The sequence below is a fragment of the Schistocerca gregaria genome, chromosome 3 (genome assembly GCF_023897955.1).
Source record: "Schistocerca gregaria isolate iqSchGreg1 chromosome 3, iqSchGreg1.2, whole genome shotgun sequence".
NCBI classification, from domain to species: domain Eukaryota; kingdom Metazoa; phylum Arthropoda; class Insecta; order Orthoptera; family Acrididae; genus Schistocerca; species Schistocerca gregaria.
This window is the reverse complement of record NC_064922.1, coordinates 232,684,034-232,709,133: the sequence shown is the minus strand read 5'-3', so window position 1 is coordinate 232,709,133 and position 25,100 is coordinate 232,684,034. Positions and strand designations below refer to the sequence as shown.

The 25,100-nt window shown below is 41.3% G+C and overlaps 1 protein-coding gene across 1 annotated transcript; it reads right to left on the bottom strand.

Moving 5' to 3' along the window:
* Positions 1–238: 238 nt before the first annotated feature.
* Positions 239–15,067, bottom strand: LOC126356017 (ankyrin repeat domain-containing protein 54-like). Its single transcript, XM_050006668.1, has 7 exons — positions 14,271–15,067; positions 14,062–14,188; positions 13,847–13,969; positions 13,192–13,342; positions 2,779–2,894; positions 1,897–2,024; positions 239–1,817 (listed from the first exon to the last, which is right to left on the bottom strand). Exons 1-7 carry the CDS (start codon positions 14,499–14,501, stop codon positions 1,644–1,646), a joined length of 1,050 nt encoding a protein of 349 aa, XP_049862625.1. The 5' UTR covers positions 14,502–15,067; the 3' UTR covers positions 239–1,643.
* Positions 15,068–25,100: the final 10,033 nt, after the last annotated feature.

Sequence of the window (25,100 nt, the reverse complement as noted above, 5' to 3'; positions counted from 1 at the left end):
CATGTTACACTTACCACTGGTGTTGGAACCCTAGCGCAGAACAGAGTGAGTTGTGTTTTTTGTAAATTGATGATGAGATCATTCACAGGAAACAAATCAATGATACTTCTAAGAACATTTTTTTACCATTTCTTCTGTTGCTGTATGTACATTAGGCTTGATCACGTAATTAAATTGTCACATTTGAGGTACACTAGGTGTTTAATTTTGTGGATGTGACCAAATAGCTAAGGAACACTTTCTTCTCACAATTTTTTATTTGATTTACATTTCTACAAGGTATGAAGTGACTGTTCATGTTAATATAATACAGTTTGAATACATTACAAACAAACTTTCTTTAAATTGCAAAACAAAATACATGTACAAATGTACAAGACAAATTTTCCAGTCAATAAACTGAAATCCCCATCTCTCTTCACTTTGAATCCTCATTAAAAATTCAACACTCTTTCTCACTAAGAATAATATTTTCTCTTTCTGAAATCCCCATCTCTCTTCACTTTGAATCCTCATTAACAATTCAACACTCTTTTTCACTAAGAATAATATTTTCTCTTTCTTCCCTTCTCCATCTTACATTTGCTGTAAAGTAACAGCAAAATTTCAAGATAACGAACACAAATACTCCCAAGAATAGTTTAATGATTGTGTAAACACCTGCTACAAGATCATGGACACGGGATACTTAAATGTCACATGTAGAATAACATGCCCCTAGAAATGGTCCAAGTTGCCATCAACACACAAATGGTGTTTGCTATTTATCAGTCTCAGTGTAATTATGTGATCAGTTTTATGCGAGAAACATCATACATTGGTGTCACAACTGAAATTAATTCGTTTCTTTTTTCAGTCAGCTTTTTAAATGTGTACTATTATGCGAAAAAGATGAAATATTGTAGTACTGTAGGTAGTTTGTGCAGTCCATCTGAATAGTAAGATTATTAAAATATTCTGGCTTCGTCAATGTGAATGGCTTCTGATAGACATTTATAACAATAACATATGATGCATATTTACTTACTACATTTCTGTAATAAATAAGTATGTAAATATGACAGTACAACTTCTTTCTTGGTACCTCACTTAAATTTCTAAACACTGACATAGAAAATGGATTAGTATGAAAATCTTTTTATAATGCACAACACACACACATATAAAGAGCGGCAGTGAAGATTAACACTCCAAGTATAATAAGTATCATGTCCTTTAGATATACAACAATACTGCAGTATCAGTCATATTGATAATATCATTGAGTGAGTTTGCAACAAATGCAAACCAATCCTGTCCTTAATTTTTTATTTTTTTGAAAATAAATCTACTTACCTAAGTTACTTGACTGTTTCACAAGCTACCTGCCTTATGCAGCAGGATACTAAAATCATGAAACTAGCTAAAAATATAAGACAACTGCTTGATAATGTCAGTTCATCTTTCACAACCACATTCTTATTTAGCGTGGACAATCTACAAACACAAGGAACAGAAGAGGTACTCAATCCTATAGCAGCCACTATTTTAAGTACAGATACTAAAATAGAGAAAGTATGCAGAAAATTTTATAAGCACTGTCACACATCCAAATATCTAAAATTGACTTCATCAAAATCACAAGCTGCCTTCTTCAAAAATAATCATTTCTTTGTATCCAAGGTCAAATTGTTAAGACTCGCCAACAAGTCTCGCACATCAGTTTCAACTTCTTCTTTTGAGTTGCTTAGGGTCACACGGGATGAGAATGCAGTTAAAAGCTCCATTTCCATTTGTTGGCCTTTCTTTTGCAGATATGCCATCATCATGTCTATGACCTAAGAACATTTACACATTATATTAGTAAATTACATCTCATACAGTACCAGGGATCATATTTTGGAATGCCATTTTTACCTTTTGCACTTCGCCTTTAATAAATTTTGAATCTTCATTGTCACTTCCTCTTTGTAGCAATTTTAGCTTTGCCTGAGCAAGCTGCAATGGATTTCGTCCAAACAAGTCCAACGAACTTACATCAGTTCCTGAAAATGGAAAAAAAAACTATGTTAATCAACATTTCTTAAATGTACCTCTTAAATCTGTTTTCGATTTGTAGAAAATATGCAGATTAATATCCACACTTAATAATGACAGTACTCACAAAACCTCTATGGGTTCTTTCAGAGTTTCAACCACTAAATATTAACAGTGAACACAAGTTATGTTCATTTATTCTACCTAAAAAGTTCTGCGAGATAACATTTTACTACACATTGATTGAAAAATATTTTGTGACAAGTCTACCATACAAATCTCAGGTTTGTACCAATATTTAATGTTTTGACATCCAGTTGGTCAAGATCTGTGAAAGCTATCTCCGTCAGATATTATGTGCACCTTATACTCTACAGTTTTTCACTGCTTAGCATAAGGGTATTTTTAATGATCTGGCCACATATTGTTGACCATCTGGTATTAGTAAGAACTATGAGATCATCTAGGAAAGAATTTCATTCTTAGATCTGACACTCATTGATCATTTCTAAAAATACTGTCTTTTATCTCAGTAAATTCACACAGTTGTTCATGAAAGAGAGTTTAAAGCAAATGAGCAGCTAATTCTACATTACAAGTACCCTCTTAAATACTTAATAAGAAGATATCAGTAAATAACAGCAAAAAATGGCACATAAAGTGTAGAGCAAAGTTTATTTAACATCTTGGAACAAATTGTTACTGGAAGGAAATGGCAATTGCAACCCTGCACACATGACAGCTCTGTTTGGTGGTACTTACCAGCCTTCAGCAGGAGTGTGACAACACTCAAATTGTTTGTGCATGCAGCCAGATGGAGAGGCGTGTTTCCAAGAGAATCTCTCTGATTAGGGTTTGCTCCTGTGTCTAGTAGTAGTCTAAACAAATAATATTTTATTAGCATCCATGATTAAACAGTCAATTTAAAATTTACAGTCACAAATAATTTAAAACTATTTTGCTAATCAAATTAAATGAAATTTAATAACATACAAAGGTGCCACTCATGATGGGCTATATGCTTGAATACTGAACTAATAAATACATACTTCTGAACTGAAGCTCACAGTCAACAACAAGACATCTTTACATGTTTGACCAATTTCATGTCATTTCACAATTTGTGAGTAGATACATTAATTGAAATAAGAGTATGCTACAGTGGTTGCCACTGAGGCATTCCATTGGTGGTGGGGGAGAACAAAACAGGGAACTTAGTTTGGTAGCATTGAACGTATCACGGAATTTTGTTAAGATATTATATCAAACAAAACATATAGAGGAACAGAAATAAACAGATATTACAACAGTGCTCTTCTTATGCACAGTAAGAGACTGATATATTCCTGGAGAACATGATAGCATATGAGAGAGAGAGAGAGAGAGAGAGAGAGAGAGAGAGAGAGGGGGGGGGGGGGGGAATGGTTTGCTTTAGCCATCTTTTACACATGTCTGCATGAGATATAAAACGTAGCACTAACTCTGAAAATCTCTCTCGCACACATAAATGCACACATGCGCACACACATCAACAGCACAATTCTTCACTCCTCACAGGGTATGTCCGGTCAATTTTATGTGGCAGTCGTAAGCAGGGGGTGTTTTGATGTACGGTTGCTGAAGATATCAGTCGAGATCGGGCCTGAACTACCATGTAACGACAACACCAACATCTGCTAACAACTGTGCTCCAGCTGTTACCAAATGATTTATGTGCTCTGCTTTGCTTTGAGTTGTGCTTGCTGATTGTTTTATTTTCTTATTTTGAAATAAGTGCAGAGAGGAATCTTGCTCTATCACAGGGTTTGAATATGACACACACAACACCAGATGGAACCAGTGATCCATATGTACATTATTATATCAGTTCTGCCTTCCCAGGAGCTCAGAACATGGACGCAGGCTGCCAGCCGTGTGTGTGGGAGGTGTGGCTTGTCCCACCACTCCGCTATTCCCTCCATGACAGCTAAAATTCGTTGTTTGTTTTACATTCACGGCCAACTGCCAGAAAAGTGTCCACTACAACATGAGTGCCAGTATGAGAAATAATAGAGCATGTGTAAATTATTCGAATGTGTAATCTGGATTTTGTGAAGCAAATTTAATGAAATTACCAACATTTAAAACTAAAAGCACAGTACCCACCAAAAGCAGCAACTCCATGACTTTGGGAAGACAGCTTCAAAATAATTAGTAGAAATTATATTGTAAATTGATTTGTCACTCCTTCATGTTGGCAAATAAATCTGTCATCATAAATGTTCCATTATCACATGAATGACTTTTCACACAATAGCATCCCTAAGGCACTCAGTCATTCTTCTTTCATGGTGTTTCGTAGGAACGTTTTAATTCTTGTGAGCATTGAAAAGCACAGCTCAGCTTCTGAAATAAATATACATATTAAATATGTCTGCTTGTGTCTGTGTATGTGCGGATGGATATGTGTGCGTGTGTGTGCACCTGTCCCTTTTTTTTCTCCCTAAGGGAAGTCTTTCTGCTCCCGGGATTGGAATGACTCCTTACCCTCTCCCTTAAAACCCACATCCTTTCGTCTTTCCCTCTCGTTCCTGAAGAAGCAACCATCGGTTGCGAAAGCTAGTAATTCTGTGTGCCAAGACTTACCAAGCGGGAAAGCGCCGGCAGACAGGCACATGAACAAAACACACAAACACACACACAGAATTACTAGCTTTCGCAACCGATGGTTGCTTCTTCAGGAAGGAGAGGGAAAGACGAAAGGATGTGGGTTTTAAGGGAGAGGGTAAGGAGTCATTCCAATCCCGGGAGCGGAAAGACTTCCCTTAGGGGAAAAAGAGGACAGGTGTACACTCGCACACACACACACACGTATCCATCCGCACATACACAGACATAAGCAGACATATTTAAAGGCAAAGAGTAAGGGCAGAGATGTCAGTCGAGGCGGAAGTACAGAGGCAAAGAAGTTGTTGAAAGACAGGTGAGGTATGAGCGGCGGCAACTTGAAATTAGCGGAGGTTGAGGCCTGGCGGATATCGAGAAGAGAGGATATACTGAAGGGCGAGTTCCCATCTCCGGAGTTCGGATAGGTTGGTGTTGGTGGGAAGTATCTAGATAACTCGGACGGTTGGCAGGCTTGGGTAACCAAGAAGGCTTCCTCTAAGCGACCCATAAATAGGTTGGCATACGAGGGGGCCATCCTGGTACCCATGGCTGTTCCCTTTAATTGTTGGTATGTCTGGCCTTCAAAAGTGAAGAAGTTGTGGGTCAGGATGAAGCTGGCTAAGGTGACGAGGAAAGAGGTCTTAGGTAGGGTGGCAGGTGATCGGCGTGAAAGGAAGTGCTCCATTGCAGCGAGGCCCCGCACGTCCATGGGTACCAGGATGGCCCCCTCGTATGCCAACCTATTTATGGGTCGCTTAGAGGAAGCCTTCTTGGTTACCCAACCCTGCCAACCCAAAGTTTGGTACAGATTTATTGATGACATCTTCATGATCTGGACTCACAGTGAAGAACAACTCCAGAATTTCCTCTCCAACCTCAACTCCTTTGGTTCCATCAGATTCACCTGGTCCTACTCCAAATCCCATGCCACTTTCCTAGACATTGACCTCCATCTGTCCAATGGCCAGCTGCACACATCCGTCCACATCAAACCCACCAACAAGCAACAGTACCTCCATTATGACAGCTGCCACCCATTCCATATCAAACGGTCCCTTCCCTACAGCCTAGGCCTTCGTGGCATACGAATCTGCTCCAGTCCTGAATCCCTCGACCATTACACCAACAACCTGAAAACAGCTTTCGCATCCCGCAACTACCCTCCCAACCTGGTACAGAAGCAGATAACCAGAGCCACTTCCTCATCCCCTCAAACCCAGAACCTCTCACAGAAGAACCCCAAAAGTGCCCCACTTGTGACAGAATACTTCCCGGGACTGGATCAGACCTTGAATGTGGCTCTCCAGCAGGGATACGACTTCCTAAAATCCTGCCCCGAAATGAGATCCATCCTTCATGAAATCCTCCCCACTCCACCAAGAGTGTCTTTCCGCCGTCCACCTAACCTTCGTAACCTCTTGGTTCATCCCTATGAAATCCCCAAACCACCTTCCCTACCCTCTGGCTCCTACCCTTGCAACCGCCCCCGGTGTAAAACCTGTCCTATGCACCCTCCCACCACCACCTACTCCAGTCCTGTAACCCGGAAGGTGTACACGATCAAAGGGAGAGCCACGTGTGAAAGCACCCACGTGATTTACCAACTGACCTGCCTGCACTGTGACGCTTTCTATGTGGGAATGACCAGCAACAAACTGTCCATTCGCATGAATGGACACAGGCAGACAGTGTTTGTTGGTAATGAGGATCACCCTGTGGCTAAACATGCCTTGATGCACGGCCAGCACATCTTGGCACAGTGTTACACCGTCCGAGTTATCTAGATACTTCCCACCAACACCAACCTATCCGAACTCCGGAGATGGGAACTCGCCCTTCAGTATATCCTCTCTTCTCGATATCCGCCAGGCCTCAACCTCCGCTAATTTCAAGTTGCTGCCGCTCATACCTCACCTGTCTTTCAACAACTTCTTTGCCCCTGTACTTCCGCCTCGACTGACATCTCTGCCCTTACTCTTTGCCTTTAAATATGTCTGCTTATGTCTGTGTATGTGCGGATGGATATGTGTGTGTGTGTATGTGTGTGTGTGTGTGTGTGTACACCTGTCCTCTTTTTCACCTAAGGGAAGTCTTTCCGCTCCCGGGATTGGAATGACTCCTTACCCTCTCCCTTAAAACCCACATCCTTTCGTCTTTCCCTCTCCTTCCTGAAGAAGCAACCATCGGTTGCGATAGCTAGAATTCTGTGTGTGTGTTTGTGTGTTTTGTTCATGTGCCTGTCTGCCGGCGCTTTCCCGCTTGGTCTATATATAGTGTGAAAACAAAGTTGATGTGACTTACCAGGCAGGAGCGCTGGCAGGTCGATGGATACACAAGTGGACACAGGCACGCACGCGGGATTCAGGCTTTCGCAGCCAACGGTTGCTTCTTTGGGAAAGGGGGAGGGACGGGGGATGTGGGCTATGTGGGTTTTGGGGAAGAGGGTGGAGGGTCGTTCCAGTCTCGGGAGCGGGGGGACTTGCCTTGGGGGGGGAAGAGGGACAAGTGTGCATGCGGCACTCGCATGCATATCCATTGCACATGCACAGACACAAGCCTTTACAAATTTCTGCTTGTGTCTGTGTATGTGCAGATGGATGTGTGTGTGTGTGTGTGTGTGTGTGTGTGTGTGTGTGTGTGTGTGTGTGTGTGTGTGTGTGTGTGCGTGCGTGCGCGCGTGTGTGCGAGTGTATACCTGTCCTTTTTCCCCCTTGGGGTGGGTCTTTCCGCTACCGGGATTGGAGTGGCTGCTTGCCCCCTCCCTTGGAGCCCACATCCTTTCGTCTTTCCCTCTCCTTCCCTCTTTCCTGACGAAGCAACCGTTGGTTGCGAAAGCTTGTAATTCTGTGTGTGTGTTTGTGTGTTTTGTTCATGTGCCTGTCTGCCGGCGCTTTCCCGCTTGGTAGGTCTTGGAATCTTTGTTTTTAATATATTTTTCCCATGTGGAAGTTTCTTTCTATTTTATATATATATAGACACACACACACACACACACACACACCACACACACACACACACACACACCACATTTGCAAATCACCTCAACAATCACCACCCTATTGTTTTAAAAACTCCAGCAAGCAGTAGGCTAGTTACAATCTGTAGACAGGTAGTGTTCACCTACCACAACCCAAAATAGATCCTCTACAGTAACTTTAAGCATCACAATTGACCCATGCCACCTTTCTCACATGAACACCTAATATTTTACAGTTATAATCTATGCCTAAAATTTATGATACAGATTTTGCCTGTGTTGCACATGACATGCTGCATTTTAAGGATATACATGAAATTGAAGTGGACAGACAGCTACAGAACATGCATAAAGTAATATAAGGTAATACTCAATTAATTATTATTAAATTTCTGTTAATACTCAATTAATTATTATTAAATTTCTAAGTTGTCTGACACTTCCTGCTTCCAAAAATGCACTGATTTCAGGCCACAGATTCCAAGACATATCTTTATTACTAGAATCTCATCCTCCAGATCCCAAGTAACTCCCTACTTTCTCATAAACCATGTTTTGAGCATGGGAACATCATCCATAGGAAACAAACTGATCTGAATTCTGCCGACTGTTGTCTGTAGCCTGTGGGATGAGGGATTGAGATCTGTTGCACTGAGACCACACATGCACTGGCACGCTGATTTGAAAAGATCAGGCGTCTTCAGCCGATGACGGGTGTAAGCAGAATGGTTCACTGTTGGTGCCAGTGACCGCAGCCTAAGCAGGCTCCATAACATGCCTAACACTGGAGCTCCCAATACCTAGAAAATCCCTCCCTCCTTGTGCCTGCTTTGACCCTGCTGACGACGTAACCATTTGTCCATTCATTTATTGAGGAATGGTTGAGGCGAGATGGCCAGTCTCCATATTCATCCTCCACCTTGAGTGCCACTAACATGTTACACAACTTGCCACTTAATCTGCAGTGGGTTCTCTCTTGTTGGGTAATTTTGCACATTATAACACTACCTGCTAGTCTCCACTTTTTCCATTCATTTGGGCCTGCTCTCTGTGAGGGAGATTCATGATAATGCTAGGGGCCAATGCCTCCAAGTACTGACCAGGAAACCAAACTGGATTCCACCATTGGGGCCTGTTGCCTTATTTGTCTTCAATTGGTTCAAGCTGTTTCTCAGCCAAGAAGGCTTATTTGTAAAAGTCAATAGGGCCAGTGGCTTACTTACATGTTTCATGCACGAATGATGTCAGCACTTGCCATGAGGTATGATGGTAACAAAAAGAGGTGTTTCAGATGTTTGTATTATGCAGTCAAGGAGAGAGCAGCAGGCAGATGACATGTTTCAGAGTAATACATTTGGAAGAAAGGGTGAAACATTTCTGTAAATGAGTATTACAAATTTAAGTGCTCCTTGTTAGAGTTGCAGCTATTCTAAACTCTGCTAGCATCTGCAAACCAAGGACAGTGTCACAGCCCATGATATATTGTGAACTATTTCTCTGATCTATATTGTTACACAGTTGTTCTGTGCATGAGCAATGAGTAAGTGGATCAATGTTTATTAACATACTGACAAATAACTATTATTACCTAAGACTGATCGGGTCAACGGAAGTGTCTGATTCCACTTGTCGGATTTGACCCGTGATGTAAGGCTGTTGTGCTGTGAGACATCACGAAGGTGCGGAGTTAAGTTTGTGAGAGTGGCACGTTTGTATGTGTCATTTTGATGTGATCAGTGGTGCTCTCTGGTGGTGGTGGTGGTGGTGGTGTGTGTGTGTGTGTGTGTGTGTGTGTGTGTGTGTGTGTGAGGTGATGTTTTTGGTTTAGTTTGCTTGTGTGGAGTGTTTATGGCGGTGTATTGTTGCACTTGGTGGCCCTCTCTGGTGGTGAGTTTATAGGTAGTGTGTTATGTGGCATATGGGATTCATTTGCATGGTAGTATTGCACGTGTGTGGTATCGGTCATGACTGTGCTTTCAGAGGAATATTTTTCAGCGAGTTAACGATTTTGGTTTTGTTATGTCAATACTGTTGTTGTTTTTTTTCTGTTCGTCATGTGTGAATTTTGGTAAATTGCTTTGCTTATGTCTTTGGTAGGTATGGATATGACTGATAAGGTCAACTGTTTTTGGTTGTTGACTATGATGGAGGACAGTGCGTTGTCTCTAATAAAATTTCTTCAGCTATTCGGCCGGCTGGCTGAAGTCGTGAAGTGTTCAGTGTGTCATGAAGAAATGAGGTTCACTAAAGTTCCAGCATCTCGGACCAGGGACGGCTATATGCGGAGATGTCGTAAGGATAACAGGTCAAGGGAAGTGTTCGATTTAAATTTTGATTTTGTGTGGTGGTAGTGTATGTTTTTAGATTTATAGTGTGGCATTGGTTGTTTCTGTTGTCCTATATAGGTCAAGGCAAGTGATAGTTTACAGTGGATTTTAGTGTGTGGTGGAATTTGGGAAGGTTGTGGGGTCCTGTTATTTTAGTGTTTTTTGTTATTCGGTGTAGTGGCATGTGTTTATATTTAGTTTGTCCCCATCCAAACACCCCAAATTTCCCCTGCTTGTCCTGTTAGTTTCATTATATATCTGTTTGGTGGTTTTTCGATATATTTTTGTGTTTGTTGCCATGTTTATGTGATGACATCATAGGAGCGGTATGGGAGTTGTTGTGAATGGTTGTTTCCGTCATACTGGTAACACCATTGGTCAAAGCAGAGGGGTGGAATCGGACACTTCCGTTATCCCCATTGATCCACCTACCTTCTCCTGTGATTCAATTAAAAAACACTGATCCACTTACTGAAAATGGCAGTTTCTGCTGTAGTTCCAGATGGCTCCACACAAACCTTTTGCTCATTAAGAGTCATTTCACTGCCAGATTTTATACATTTTTATGTTTCTGCAATTAATCTATGAAACATGAACCAATAGCCAAAGACGCTGTGCAGAACTTAATAATTTAAATCAGTCCCCTTTATAGCACTCGCTGCTGTAATCGCAAAATATTACTCTCGAAACTCACTAATGCACCAAAAAAACAGCCAACAAGACAGTGGTTTCAGTTTCCATACTACAAATACGTTGTCTCTGGTCTCACCTCTCATTGGTTATTCCCACTGGCTACATGAAACTGATGCATTGCCAACCTATGAGTAGTAGATAGGCACTGCTGTGACTGATTCTGACTCTGATCTAGACTTTAGATAGGTCTACCTTATTTCTGTGTCATCCAATTGGGAGTTTGTGAGGCAGTTTAATAATAGTATGATTTCCCTGTATGAATAATCTTTTTAAATGCTAGATTTAAGACTTCAGCTTCCCAGTTGCTGACCTCTGGTTCCACACCAGACTAGCAGAGGACTGAATACAAGCTTTGATGAAAGACTGAATATAAGCTTTCCACTCACATATCAATTTTGTACAGCATCACAACTTCTAAGTCTCTAGAAATATTTTTCCATGTATAACTGTGGAAGTTATTGTATGTGTCATGCATAGCTCTCCTTATGAAGACACTCAATGTTTACCAAGTATTGAATGTCAGCATTTCCGTATCCTTTTTTGAATCAAGAACGCAACAATCTCAGTTTCCTCGGAATTTTATGAATGTTGTTATTAAATCAGGGTGATGCCAGATGTCAAGGTGTAACTAAACAGAGAACAGATGCAGAATGTAAACATGATGCACAAACTAAAAAGCCAAGATTGTGAATACCAGAATGCCTTCTTTTTGTTATTAAGAGAAGGTGTTAAACAATATCTCAAACAGCAATATTTAAGTGCTGACATTTTGTAACACTTTATTCTTCTTTTAAGAGCCATATTACAGCAAGCTGGTATCAGGCACGATACAATTTTTACTTTTGTTTGTCTGGAATGTTAGCCATGAGGTGGGATAGCCTATTCTTAAGACGCATACAATATAACAGACCTCAGCAGTGCAAACGGCAGAAGACATCATTCACTACAACAATGCTAATATTTACTAAGATACAATTCTGAACAGTGTAGATAGCTATTGTGTTTTGTGCTGTTGTTGCTAAAAAAAATAACCCTCCGAATACAACAAATACGGTGAGTCAGTTGGTATCCAATCGGAACACTCCTTCGAAACTTCCTATGGTTCCTAAATAAAGTTAATTTAGGGTTTTGTCCCATAAATTAGAATTTATCCATAACACAATTTTTGGCAAAATTTGAAATAAGACATACAAGTTGTTCATTGCAATGATGCATGTATCTCTTGGGGTATGCTTCACATTAGCCTATTATGTCAACTATTATTTTTGTATAGATATTCATTGACTTTACCAGTTTACAAGCAAACTGTCACACTTTAAACTAACCTACACTTCGGGCTATAGTATAGGTCAGTTTGTCAGCACAGATAGTTTTCTTCCAACTCTTCATGCTGAAAACAAACATACTCCATCTGTATTGTCCACTGAAAGAAAGCATTAGATTTAGCAATTCCCACTGTCTACCATGTAGGCTAGTATCATCTGATTGGCTACCACCATCAACAAAATGCCAAAATCAGCATGCAACGGAGAAACTGCAGACATCAGAAGTGTACTTGTCACAGTATGCCATCTTGTCTTGGTGTAATTTTAAGAATCTAATGGTTTGAGCTTGGTTTATACTATGCAACTCCTACCGTCGACATAGCAAAATTTTTAAAGAAGTATTGCACACACATTAAGAACCAACAAAAAGGTGAGGAAAGTCATTATGTTTTGCTTTCTGTAATCTTGAGAATCTGTACACTAATGGCTGGTGACTGATACAGCTTCAGCAAAGCTTCTCCAGGAACTGTTACTTCACCAAGCAAACTGCGCACAGAGCACTTGAGCAATTTTATACTGATATTTACATTTCATACAAGACCGCAGTTATCAGAAAAAATTTATCTGATCAGTGCCCACATAATTATATGTTAAATGAAAGACGTGAAACCATGTACTAGTTGGTTAAAACCCAAAAAAATAACTTCTTTTTTCAACTCAGGAGTTTGAAAAGAATAAATATGGCACTATCAATAAAATTGTTTCTCAAAGATAATACTAATTTGTTCTCAGTCAATATAAAAATCTAAAATACAAAAACACTAGAACAAGAAAGTGGACATATGGTTGCAAGATATACCTAATGACCAATATAAAATCTTGCTGCTCATACCTCATAAATATTAAAGAATTAGGATTTCCACGATCCCTGAAAACTAAAATGAGTCAAACATTGCCACGACTAAAAATGAATTTTGGGACTGTACAGTGACCTTCACCATGAAGCAAGTCTCATTTTTAAAAAAAATCAAAGAGTGTCTACAACTCATTATTATTATGTCTACTGTGCAATTTCAACAGCCACCAAACTGCAGCAGCCAGGAAGAGTTGAGGTTATTCATTCAGTCAGCAATGCAACGAAGGGAGATTCAGTAATGAACAATAATTTCACCCAATTTTTCCATTGCTGAATGTAAAGCTGCACTCCTATATGTAACAAGTTAATTCCAGAGTGGGACCATGATGATGATTGTAACCCATTACTTACTTCACAACATCAGCGTATCCGCGGCACGCAGCAAGATGTAATGGTGATCTGCGCTGATCATCATAACAGTTCGGGTTGACGCCTATGTCAAGTAAGGCTTGAACCAAAGCTACATTGTTTGTGGAGCATGCATGTCTTAACTTCCGCTCATCTGCAAACATCAATGCATTTTCAGTATGTCACTTTAATATTTAAAAAGTGGTCATAAACTTTTTTTTCACCCAATGATCAGGATGTAATTCATAATGGTACTGTGTTACTAGTTCAGTGAGCTTGATAATTTTACACCCTGGAGCAATGCTCCAGGTATTCCTCCCTCTTCCCCTCCCCCCTCCACAAAGCTGTTAATCGCAAAGTTATGTCAAATATTACATCTCTGTTCTTTCTATTATTTGTGTGTATATATGTTCATTCAATTAACACAGAAAACCAAAGAAACATATTTTACATATATACTGGGGCCTATTTACCAGTAATAATGGAGCATAGTAGATATTACACTACAGATGGAAGAAAAGCTGCTAACACAATGACAAATACTATTATTATTAAGCAGTTTAAGAAAAAAATGTCCCATTTCCTTGGTGTCAACCAAATACTGTTTTCTGACACTACCAGTTTTAATGAATAAAAATAACGAGTTTACAGAAATTACTGAGAGGTCCTTTAAACTGCAACCACGCTTCACGAGTAGTCTTCAGCCGGCACCGCACAGCTCGGAGTTTCCTCTGAAGTTCAAATTTCTGGTACACAGCTGTCAGATCATAACCTTTGTTCTCTGTAAACGAAAAATAAATTTTATAGCGAAATCAACCCAATGTTCTCTGCAAACGGAATGAATAGGTTGTTTGACTCCTAGAATTTACTTACCAGCCCTGACCACTTCATAACCATTTCCAAGACCAAGACTTGTGCGCTGTACATTACAGAATGTGAGTCCAGCTGGTGGATCGATTCCAGGAATTGGTCTTTGAAGAGGGAGCAGGAAATTTACAACCTGACGAAATAAAATAATACTAGTGATATACAATGTTGCTAGAAATAGTTGTATGAGTGTTCTTAAGTCACCATGAACTAACCTTGTCATCTGGCTTTATCCTGACTAGTGGAAACTGGATGTCATGATCCGTCGTCGAACATGATTTGTCAACTGCTGTTTGACACACAGTAAGGGTCTGTTGTATGTCAGTCGTAGCCGTCGTAATTAATTTTGCTGGGGTTATTTCAAGTGACGGTGACTGTGGATCATGTGTCGCACAACTATCATTACTGTCATTGCCAGTTTCAACGCCAGAATCAACCGATGTCATTTGTAAACCTTCCTGTGACGACGCACTAAACTTTCTCCTATCCTCTTGTTTTTCAAACTTGTCCTTGTGACTTCCCAAGAATTCGAAAACAAGTAAATTACTGTTTTAATACGGAACGCCAAGCGAGTACAACATCACATATTCTTTCGTCACATTAAATTAAAGCACTAAAGAACACTTTCGACGCTTTGACATATAAACTTCCATTGGATACAAACTCAGTCACTGGCTGTGTTTACGCTTCACAGTGTATATGCGTAGGTAAGAAGTGTGAAGTCTTTGCTTATATAAATAGCAAAGACGCAAATATTTGTGATATACGCAGTAAACACATGTCATACGATCAAGAACGGCAATTGTGAATCATTACACAGGTAATACAAAATAAATGTCAGATTTAATTTATTTTGTGTGAAGTTCACAACTGAGAAGGTTAACCATAAGATTCAGTTCATAAATTATGACAAGCGCAGGAGCCAGACGAAGTATCACAAAAATGTTATAACCTGGGATTCAATTAGGAGTCTCCAAATTTCTTATGACGTGAGAATCGTTACTTCTCAAGTAATAAAGTCCAGTATTACCCAGTGACACTGGTAAAAAAATCTAGTGGTGTCAAAGAACGGAAGTTGTTAAAATCACGAGTGAGACCCAAACAGTACACAGACGGTTCAAGTGCCGATTTTTTTAAATGACAGAATTATTAAATTCATTAAATGATATTATTTATGAAATAAGAGTCTAAAAATGAATGGACGTTTCCAAAATGGGTCTTTCACTCTACACCAGAATGTCCACTATTTTGAAACGTTCTAGCAGATTATAACTGAATGCCAGGGGCATTACACAGGCCACAGGCCAATGCTCTTACCGGTTGAGTTGCCCAGATAAGAAACTCCATTCACGGTCTCAACTTTACTTCCACCAGTACTCTTTACTAAATTCCGAACTTCAAAGGAGTTCTGCACGCTTAAGCTGGACTAGCACCTCTAAAATAAAGTACCGTATGCAGAATGGCAGTCACAGCGTAGTTGATCGTTTCCACAATCAAATATCACTCTACAGTGGACTGTGCGCTATTTTGAAATTTTCTCACAGATTAAAACTTTGTGCCAGATTAGCAATCAAGGCCCCAAACCTACATTTCATGGGCAACGCACTTACTGGCTGAGCTACGCAGCTCTGACTCACAACCGACACCAAATAGAAGAGAGGTACTGGCGGAAGTCAAACTGTGTTTGTGGGCCATCAATTGTGCCAGTATAGCTAATCTGATAAGACCACTGCAACTGAAAGCTAAGGTTCCAAGCTCATGTTCAGGTCTGGCGTATGTATTTAATCTGCCATTGGTTTTGAAACACCACACACTTCACGACTGAGTGAGAGATCTCTCTGGCAACAATGCTGTAAGCTGCAGGCACATCTTTGCAACATCATTGCCTCTACAAGTGCTAGGCAAAGGTACACATGAGAGCATCTTCCCTTTCATGCATATTGTTCTTACCAGTTGAGCAATCCAGGCATGACTCTCAGGTCACGATCTACCACCACAATTTTACTCCCGCCATTACACTTAAGGCAAGGTGGTGAGTCACACCAGCATCATTCGACCAATTAGAGCATGGCCTGCAAAGAGCAAGCTTTTGAGTTTGAGTCCTGATGTATAACATATATACTGAAAATTTCTGGTGCATTAGAACTTTATGCTAGACCAGTCTCATGCAGCATTTTTTTGTCTGTAAGTGAGGGCCAGTCACAGAATCTACTGCATGAATTTTGATACGCTTTTCACTGATGGATTGATCTGCAATGAAGGAATACACTGCGCTGACAAAAGTTATGGGGTACCTTCTGATATTATGTCAGATATACTTTTGCCCAGCATAGTAAAGCAGCTAGAAGTGGCATGGACTCAAAAATTCGTTGGGGCCCCCTAGAGAAATACTGAGCCAGGCTGTCTCTACAGACATCCATAATTGTGAAAGGGTTGTCAGTGCAGAATTTTGTGCACGAACTGACCTCTTTATTATGCCCCATAGATGTTTGATGGGATTCATTTCGGTTGATGTGGGTGGAAAAATCACTCGCTCAATTTGTCCAGAACATTCTTCAAATCAGTCACCAACAGTTGTGGCCTGGGGACATGACATAGTTGTTTGGGAACATAAAGTCTATGAATGGCGGCAAATGGCTTGCAAGTACCTGAACATAACCATTTCCGTGCAATGATCGGTTCAGTTGGATCAGAGGACCCAATCCATTCATGTAAACACAGCCCACACAATTATGGAGCCACCACCAGCTTGCACAATGCCTTGTTGGCAACTTAGATTCGTGGCTTTGTAGGGTCTGCGCCAAATTCGAACCCTACCATCAGCTGTCAGCAATTCAGATCGGGAGTCATCTAAACATTCCATGGTTTTCGAATAGTCTAGGGTCCAATCCATATGGTCACGAGCCAATGGGTGGTGCTGCAGGTGATGCCAAGCTGGTTAGCAAAGGCACTCACGTCAGTCGTCTGCTGCCATATCCCGTTAATATCAAATTTCGCTTCATTGTCCTAACGAATATGTTCGTTGTACATACCCCATTGATTTCTGTGGTGTATCATGCGGTATTGCTTGTCTGTTAGCACTGACAACTCTACGCAAACATATTTCATTAATTAACATTTTTTTAACAATCAACAAGTGAGGTCTATTGAAGGATGTTGGAGTAGAATAAGCAGTCGTAATAAGCACATTAGTATCAGTGGAGCAGTAGTAGAGCAGCAGTGCAGTAGGGAGTCGCATATTTAGCTTTCATATTTGTTTTGTAGTTTGATTCTTAATTTATTTCCGAGTGTTTGTACGCTTGCATAATTAATTACATAAAATCCTGCGTATTCTCGTATTTGAGAGGAGTTACATTGCTTATTGATAGCTGTAAAGTATAAACTCGCGGAGTCGTTAGTCAGTTGTTTGTTTTGGACAGCCAGTGCTTTCTGTTTATTTCGTAGAGTCAGTTAGCAGCAGAGGTCAGTGCAGTTTCATCTGTGCTTGCAGATTGACGTGTGCGAGCAGCAGTAGCAGAAACTAGTCGTATATTCAGTTTTTCGTATTACTTCCGCAGGTTTAATTCAAATTACTTTGTGTGCTTGCGTGGAGAAATTTTTCGGATCTTTGCGTATTTTCGAATTAGAAAGGGGTAGTATCAAATTTTAATAAAGTAAAGTGTAACACCGCGTAGGCGGTTGTCGTTTGACTAAGACAGGGGTAGAATCGCATTGTAATATCTGTATAGTGGCGTAGTCGTGGTCATTTGATTGCTTAGTGTGTAAGTAATTGTTCATATATCGCAGCTCAATCTGGCGCTGGTGACGCAACTGTGCAGTCGCATTTGCTGTTTTATTTGTCGCAACTCTATACGTCCAGATATTAGCAGTAAAATGGATAGGATGTGTGCGTGCTGTGTGCGGGCGCAGGAGTAACTGGCCGCGGTTCGCGAGCAGCTGAGCGTGCTGTTGGCCACAGTCATCAGCAAGGGGGCCTGGCGCGTCGCTTGAGACACCCCAGGTGTCGCTTGCTGCGTCCGCTGACTCAGCCACGAGGCATCTTCTAGTGCACCCGGCGCGTTGGGGCCGCCGTCACCTCAGAGTGAGTGGCGGAGTGCAACGCGTTCGCGTCCCTCGAGAGGGAGGGTCAAGGTGGAGGCTGGCCGCCTGGCCTCTACCGTTCAACCTGTCAGTGGGCAGGTGGCCGCTCCTTCAGCAGGGCCCGAGCAGGCACACGGGGCAAAGGCTTGCTGGTTACTGGGAGCTCCAACATTAGGCAGGTGATGGAGCCCCTTACGGAAATAGCCTACAGGGCTGGAAAGAATTCCAACGTGCACTCTGTTTGTCTGCCGGGGGGCCTCATCCAATATGTGGAGGCGTCATTGCCTGTGGCTATTGAGCGTATGGGGTGCAGTCATCTGCAAGTAGTTGTTCACATTGGCACCAATGATGCCTGTCGCTTGATTTCTGAGGCGATCCTCAGTTCATACAGGCAGCTGGCAGATTTGGTGAAGAACGCTGGCCTCGCACATGGGGTGCATGCAGAGCTCTCTATTTGCAGCATTGTTCCCAGAGTAGATCGGGGTTCTTTGGTTTGGAGCTGAGTGGAGGGTCTCAACCAAAGGCTTCGTCGACTCTGTGATGGTCTTGGCTGCAGATTTCTAGACTTGCGCTATTGGGTGGGGAAATGTAGGACGCCCCTAGATAGGTCAGGGGTGCACTACACAAAGGAAGCAGCTACTCAGGTAGCAGAGTACTTGTAGCATGCACATAAGGGTTTTTTAGGCTAGGCAGTAGTGCGAGGTGTCCTGATGAACACTCACCAGTCGACATGCAGGCAGGGAAATCAGGATGCGCTCAGTGTAAAGACACTTCAGCTATCAAGATATTAGCAGTAAATTTTCAGAGTGTTCGGAATAAAGTTCCTGAATTTACTGCCCTCCAGGAAGCGTGTGGCGCGCAAATTATTCTCGGGACTGAGACCTGGCTGAACACTGAGATAGGAAGTTCTGAAATATTTAGTGAGAGTTGGAACGTGTATCGGAAAGACAGATTAGACACCGTAGGAGGTAGTGTCTTCGTTGCAGTTGACATAAATATTGTGTCTACTGAGGTCGAAGTAGAATGTGATTGTGAAGTTATCTGGACACCTTTAACAGGGCTAGGAGAAATAAAGTTAATTGTTGGGTGTTATTACCGGCCACCAGGTTCCACCGTGACAGTTCTAGAATCATTCAAAGGGAGTCTACACTCTGTATCGCAGAAGTACCAGGATCATGCTATATTAGTCAGAGGCGACTTCAACCTACCTAGAACAAACTGGGAAGTCTATGGATTCATTACAGGTGGTACATACAAACCGTCATGTGAATTACTTTTGAACACATAATCCGAAAACTGTCTTGAGCAGCTAAATCGACAGCCAACGCGTAATGGAAATATTTTATATCTGGTAGCCATGAACAGACCAGACCTCATCGACGGTGTCATTGTTTCGACAGGTATTAGTGATCACGATGTTGTCATTACGACTATGGTTACGAAAGTTAAAAAGTCGGTCAAGAAGGCTAGTAGAGTATTCTTACTAGAAAGAGCAGATAAGCAGTTGTTAGCATCCCACTTAGTAAATGAATCGACTTCATTTACTTCCGGTACGATGGACATGGAAGAATTATGGGCAAATTTTAAACACATTGTAAATCGTGCATTGGAGAAGTATGTGCCGAAAAAAGGGTTACGGACGGATAATACCCACCGTGGCTTAACAGCGCAATTCGGAGAATGCTCAGGAAGCGAAGACAGTTGCACTCGCAGTACTAGAAAGATCGGGAGAATGAGGATAGGCAAAAGTTATTAGAGATTCGTGCTGCTGTAAAAAGAGCGATGCGCGAAGCATACAATTACTACCACCGTCATACCTTAGCAAAAGATCTTGCTGAAAACCCAAGGAAATTCTAGTCTTATGTAAAATTGGTAAGCGGGTCGAAGGCTTCCTTCCAGTCACTCACTGATCAGTCTGCCCTGGCAACGGAAGACAGCAAAACGATAGCTGAAATTTTAAATTTAGCATTTGAGAAATCATTCACGCAGGAGGATCGTACAAACATACCGCCGTTTGAGTCTCGTACAGATTCCCGTATGGAGGACACAGTGATAGACATCCCTGGGGTTGTGCTGAATGGGTTGAAAATAAATAAATTGCCAGGTCCTGATGGGATTCCAATTGGGTTTTACAGAGAGTACTCTACTGCTTTGGCTCCTTACTTAGCTTGCATTTATTGCGAATCTCTTGCTCAACGTAAAGTCCCGAGCGACTGGAAAAAAGCGCAGGTAACGCCTGTATATAAGAAGGGTAGAAGGACGTATCCTCAAAATTACAGACCAATATCCTTAACATCGCTTTGTTGCAGGATTCTCGAACATATTCTCAGTTCGAATATAATGAATCTCCTTGAGACAGAGAAGTTGCTGTCCATGCATCAGCACGGCTTTAGAAAGCATCGCTCCTGCGAAACGCAACTCGCCCTTTTTCCACATGATATCTTGCGAACCATGGATGAAGAGTATCAGACGGATGCCATAACCCTAACTTCCGGAAAGCGTTTGACTCGGTGCCCCACTGCAGACTCCTAACTAAGGTACGAGCATATGGGATTGGTTCCCAAATATGAGTGGCTCGAAGACTTCTTAAGTAATAGAACCCAGTAAGTTGTCCTCGATGGTGAGTGTTCATCGGAGGTGAGGGTATCATCTGGAATGCCCCAGGGAAGTGTGGTAAGTCCGCTATTGTTTTCTATCTACATAAATGATTTTTGGATACGGTGGATAGCAATGTGTGGTTGTTTGCTGATGATAGTGTGGTGTATGGGAAGGTGTCGTTGAGTAACTGTAGGAGGATACAAGATGATTTTGACAGGATTCGTGACTGGTGTAAAGAATGGCAGCTAACTCTAAATATAGATAAATTTATATTAATGCAGATGAATAGGAAAAAGAATCCTGTAATGTTTGAATACTTCATTACTCAATTAGTAGTGTAGCGCTTGACACAGTCACGTCGATTAAATATTTGGGCGTAACAATGCATAGCGATTTGAAGTGGGACAAGCATGTAATGGCAGTTGTGGGGAAGGCGGATAGTCGTCTTCGGTTCATTGGTAGAATTTTGGGAAGATGTGGTTCATCTGTAAAGAAGACCGCTTATAAAACACTAATACGACCTATTCCTGAGTATTGCTCGAGCGTTTGGGATCCCTATCAGGTCAGATTGAGGGAGGACATAGAAGCAATTGAGGCGGGCTGCTAGATTTGTTAATGGTAGGTTTGATCACCACGCGAGTGTTACGGAAATGCTTCAGGAACTCGGGTGGGAGTCTCTGGAGGAAAGGAGGCGTTCTTTTCGTGAATCGCTACAGAGGAAATTTAGAGAATCAGCATTTGAGGCTGACTGCAGTACAATTTTACTGCCGCCAACTTATATTTCGCGGAAAGACCACAAAGATAAGATAAGAGAGATTAGGGCTCGTACAGAGGCATATAGGCAGCATTTTTCCGTCTTTCTGTTTGGGAGTGGAACAGAGAGAGAAGGTGGTACCGTCCGCCACGCACCGTATGGTGGATTGCAGAGTATGTGTGTAGATGTAGATGTAGACATTGACATTTGTGGAAAAAAAATAGTGTACACCATTAAAGCAGAGAAATTAACTACACTTTTTAAGAGAACAAAAGCTTCTTCTCTCTTCTCCGTACTATCTATCACTCCTATTTGGTGCGGATCCCAGGCCGACGAGCAGTGTTCAGACACTGGCCAAAAGGGTGTTTCCTAAGATAGTTCCTTTGTTGATGGACTACGTTTCCTGAGGGTTCTTACAACGAATCTCGGTCTGACGTCTGCCTTACCCATCGTTCCATGTAAAATAGTTCTGTATGAGCACTCCTAGAGATTGTATGGAAATAGCTGCTTCCAGTTATTGTTCTGGAGTTGTGTAATAGTTCAATAAAGGGTTTCTCTATATAAGCATTCGCAATACGTTACATTTGTTTACGTTGAGGGTCAACTGCCACTGCCTGCACCAAGCGTCAATCCTCTGAATGTCTTCCTGCATTTCACTACAATTTTCTAACTTTGAAGATTCTCTGCACACATAAGCGTCATCCGCAAATAGCCTCATGGAACGTCTAACATTATCTACTAAATCATTTATATATATTGTGAAAAGTAATGGCACTACAGTAAGCCAGAAATTTACTTTTACGCCTGAAGACTTCTCTTAATACAGATGACATACTGTGTCCAGTTTGCTAGAAAGTTTTCAGTCCAGTCACACAGTTGGTCGGATATTCTGTGTGGTCGTATTTTGTTCCTCAGGCGGCTGTGCGGAACTATCCTAAAGGCCATCTGCAAATCAAAGAACATAAAAGCTACCTGGGAACCTGTACAAACTGCTTTCGGAACATGTACTGATTCCAACAGAGGAGATTTTGGTCTCCAGAAATGTTTTAATACCAGTGCATAAAACATGTGCCAAAATTTTACGACAGGCTGGTCTCAGAAAAATACTTCTGTTGTTTTGTGCATCTGTTCGACGACCATCCTCGAAGAGAGGAAATACCTGTGCCTTTTTCCAATCATTAGGAACGTTTCGGTTCTCTAGAGACCTACGGTATACTGCTGATAGAATAGGGCCAAGTTCTTTTGCTTACCAAGTCCAGTGGCCTCTTACCTGTCCAGCGATTTCAGTTGTTTAGATAACTCTTGGTCATTTCTTAGAACATTTTCGTTTTGTCGTTTTTACGACGATTTAAAGGGGGAGCTACATCATGATACACATGTGTGAAACAGCTTTGGAAAAAGACGTTTAGTATTTCGGCGTCTTTCTGTATCATCATCTGTTTCGATGCTATTATAGTTACATAGTGTCTGAACAGATGGCTTCGATCCGTTTACTGATTTAAAATAGGACCAGAACTTTTTAGGATTTTCTCTTAAGTCGGTACATAAAATTTTACTTTTGGATTCGTTGACCATTCATAGCTCCCTTGCGCTAATTTAGGCTTCTTTCAATTTTTGTTTGTCTGTGTGGCTTTCGCCATATTTAAATTTGCAGTGAATCACCCTTTACTTTCTTAGCAGCTTTCTAGTAGCAGTTGTCAAACCACAATGGGTCTTTTCCACCCGTCACAATTTTGCTCAGTACATACCTGTCTAAAGCATACTGTACGATGCTCTTGAACTTTGTCCATTGATGCTCCACATTGTTAGTGCTGGAGATGAAACGTTCGTGTTGACCTGCCAGGTAATATGAAATGTCTCTTGTCACTCTTGCTGAACCGAAAGATCTTCCTACCTTTCTTTGTATTGATATTTACAACCGAATTCAGTTACACTGTAATGGCCTTATGATCACTGATTCCCTGTTCAACTAAGCTAAGTCGAAAAGGCTGAGTTTGTTTTTATCAGCGGGTCTAAGATATTATCTTCAAGAGTTGGTTCGCTGATTAACTGCTCAAGGTAATTTCCGGATAAAGTTGTTATAATATTTTCACTCGGTTCTCTGTCCCTACTACCCATCCCAATGACTTGAGTCTTCCAATCTATATCTGGCAAGTACGAGGGTAGTTTGATAAATCTGGCAAATTTCCATACGCGATTCATTGTTGGTAAGCATTATTATTTCAAGAATGGTATAATGAATTTCAACAATATACAGCATACAGTTCATTGTTGAAAGTCGTCTGAATTGGTCAATGTGTCGACTATGATTGAAAATATAGAAAACCGAGCTAGGTTTTGTATTTCATCTTGAAGGGCTGGACTGCAGCACAAATGAAAACAGAATTGGATCGAGTCGACGAGGACTCTGTAACATCACGGAAGACCATTTACTTTTGGATTAACGAATCACGTGGTCACACAAGCACTGAAGACAGAGCGCGCTCCCGCCATCCACTTTAGGTCACCACAAGAGAAACCATTGACAAGAAAAATTAATAAGGCTGCTGAAATGTAGGCATTTCAACTAAGCGAGTGCATAATTCCTGCACGGAAAATTGGTTGTGAAGATGATGGGTGCCGATATTGCTCACAGACGACCAAAAGCTCATCTGGCATAGTATTTCAGCACGATGTCTACGATGTTTAATCACAATCCTCAAGACTTTTTGCGCCGATTTGTGACTGTTGATGTCATTACACCCAAGAGTCAAAACAATGGACAAAGGCTGTGAAAGTGCATCGAAGAAGGCAAAGACCATTTTGTCAGCTGTAACGGTACTGAACACTGTTTTTGAGAATTCCCAAGGAATAATCCGCGTAGATTACTTGGAAGAAGGCAAAGCTATAGCTGGACCCTACTATGCTTCGTTTTTGGGTCATTTGAAATTTGCGTTGGCTGAAAAAAGACCAAGATTGACATGCAAAAAGTGCACTATCACCAGGACAATGCACCATCAAGTCAGTGATACCAGTGCCGACAGTGTACTTCGAAGAACATTTTTTCTGATGGCGTGAGAGAGCTGAAGGTTTGCTGGACCAAGTATATAACCCTCAAAGGAGACTATGCCGAGAAGTAAGATGAGTTGTTTATGAAACAGTTGTCGTGCTGAAATATTGTGTCACATGCGCTTTTTTACCAGAATAATCAAACCACCCTCATATCTCCACCTATAATTGTAGCCTGACTGGTAAATTTCCGCGAAATATTCTCCAAATTTCCCCTCAGATGTTCCGCCACCACTGCTGCTGAGGCAGCATCTGATGACTATGTCTGATCCACCTTCAAAGCTTTCCTTCACCTAAATTATTTTGCATTCTGTATCTGTACTAATCTCACTTCTTATAGGCATTTACACGCCTCCACCACCAGTGTTCATCTTATTTTTGCGAAATAATTCCAATCTGAATTTAGAATTTCATTGCTATTGGCATCTGATTTCAGCCAGCTTTCTGTCCCTGGTACTATGTGGGCACTGCGAGCGTTTATAACCGCAATTAGTTTCGGGATCTTTCTATAGATACTCTCGCAGTTGACTAATAGCACATTACAGTTTCTTCACGTGACCTGCCA